The 1,931-nt window shown below is 34.5% G+C and overlaps 1 protein-coding gene across 1 annotated transcript in view; it reads right to left on the bottom strand.

Moving 5' to 3' along the window:
- The window catches only part of LOC111640696, a 21,429-nt gene that overhangs the window by 17,815 nt on the left and 1,683 nt on the right, over positions 1-1,931 (bottom strand). The window contains exon 2 of the mRNA XM_023386732.1: positions 460-553. Within this exon, the coding sequence (XP_023242500.1) occupies positions 460-553 (94 nt within the window). The remainder of the gene's footprint in view (positions 1-459; positions 554-1,931) is intronic.

Here is a 1,931-nt window from a genome sequence, read left to right as displayed (position 1 = left end):
ATTACAGTTGTCCCTTGATAATCCGACAGGTATGGGACCAAAGGTGTGTCAGATTACCAAAAGTGTCCGGATTACCGAAAATAATTACATATTTCGCATTGTTTTGCTAGCAGTAACTTACAATATTCTCTACTCCAATTGTTCGAACAGAACTGCTCACATAAAACACACGAAATGTGTGTCATCGTGTAAAAATTGGATGGGGAGATTCTGTGCAAGCAGACACGTAACGGGGACGGGTACCTTGACGGGAGGTGCGTCGGACTACTGAGCATGTCGGATTAAAAAACGTCGGACTATAGAGGGACAACTGTATTACACTTAATATAAATTTTTATATAATTATGTTCGTCATATATAAAATTGAATAATTTACATAGTTTTATAAAAAAAAAAAGGAAACTATTATCAAAGTATTAATTTCAGTCGAAGAAATTATATCAATATAAAGATACTTACCTTATAAAGAAAAAAATCTCCATCATTGCTAAACCAGCACTAGCTATTTCCACAGGAATATAATCATACAACTCCGGAATATTCTTGTACTTTTCTAAAAATATTGTTTTTAATTAAAACCGATTTAAAAGCAATACACCTATATTTTTGTGTGAACGACGATTTTTACAGTGTAAATCAATAATATGTTTTCAATTATTGTGGAGACAGGTGCGTTATTAATATTTTTCTTAGTTATAATTTGTATGTTTTACACCTCTGTTTCACGTGTATTTTGACTTATATTCAGATTTCTGCTTGTGAAAATTTTTCTGCATTAATATTTTTTCAGTATTTAGTTTTAAATAATTAAATTAATTAATTAATTAAGAGTATTTGGGAAACATGAACTCTACGTCTTTTTCTTGTGCAATGCTAATAACGAGTTGCAAAGCTATCAACTGTTCTTACTTTACATTTCTTGCTTTCATGCGATTTTATATTGTTAAACTTGTCGATCATAAGGAATATTTCGTACCTTTGAGTACTGGTATAAATTAGTGTTTTTCTACATATATCGGAAGGAATTTTCAACACTGTTTTTACAACTCTTGCTCTTTTTATGAATTTTTTTCTATTGTGTAAGCATTAATTGTATTTAATCTTAGTTTTTGTGATATAAATAGATAATGTGTTTCCAGAAAGGAATCATCGATTTATGACAATAAACCGAAATGAAATATGATCTCTCTATAAAAAACATGAAATGTTCATATTAAATTTTAAAATACAGTAGACCTCCCTATAAAACCGGTTCCTATAATTACGATTCCTATAAAACTGCAAAAAAATTGCGACGGTATCCGTAAAAAAAAGTAAAAAAAACTCCTATAATTACGTGAAACATCATCGGGCAGCCGAACTATTTTTCGCCGTCAAGTGTCACGCTACGGAGAGATTGCCATCGTCTCTACAGTATTATATATAAATCTATACCTATATATATAAAAATGGACATGTATTTCCCTATATTTCACTTTTCCGCCAAAACTACACATCGCAGGTGAATGGTGTTTGTGTGAGGTCAGCCGATTTGGGGTGAGGTGTTCGACAGCCGAGCGGTTCGTTCTGTCTTGTGGGCGCAGAATGACTCTTTGAGACAGGTTTACCATTTTTAACCCGTTTATTAAATATATAAATTTTCTTACAATGTCTTATAACGAGGCGTAATGCCTATTCAAAGGTGGGAAACGAATCCTTTCCAAAGATAAAAGTCCAAATGTCCAGATAGTCGTTTAGGTTCGTCCAGCGTAAGTGAAGCGGAGAGCGATGGCCCCGGGGCGCACAGCACAACTCTCATCGATGATCTCCAATGACTCGGAGCACCTGGGCGGGTCTTGAAGGGACGGGCTAGCCAAAACGAAGCCTGGGACGTCGAACTAGCCTTTGCTGTAGAATAACAGGAGCACAAAATTCCAGGAGAGGAGCGCTAT

Source organism: Centruroides sculpturatus, unplaced genomic scaffold (assembly GCF_000671375.1).
Source record: "Centruroides sculpturatus isolate CEXI.00-Female unplaced genomic scaffold, Cexi_2.0 scaffold1013, whole genome shotgun sequence".
NCBI lineage: Eukaryota > Metazoa > Arthropoda > Arachnida > Scorpiones > Buthidae > Centruroides > Centruroides sculpturatus.
The sequence above is the reverse complement of the archived record's forward strand: the minus strand, read 5'-3'. Positions and strand labels throughout refer to the sequence as shown.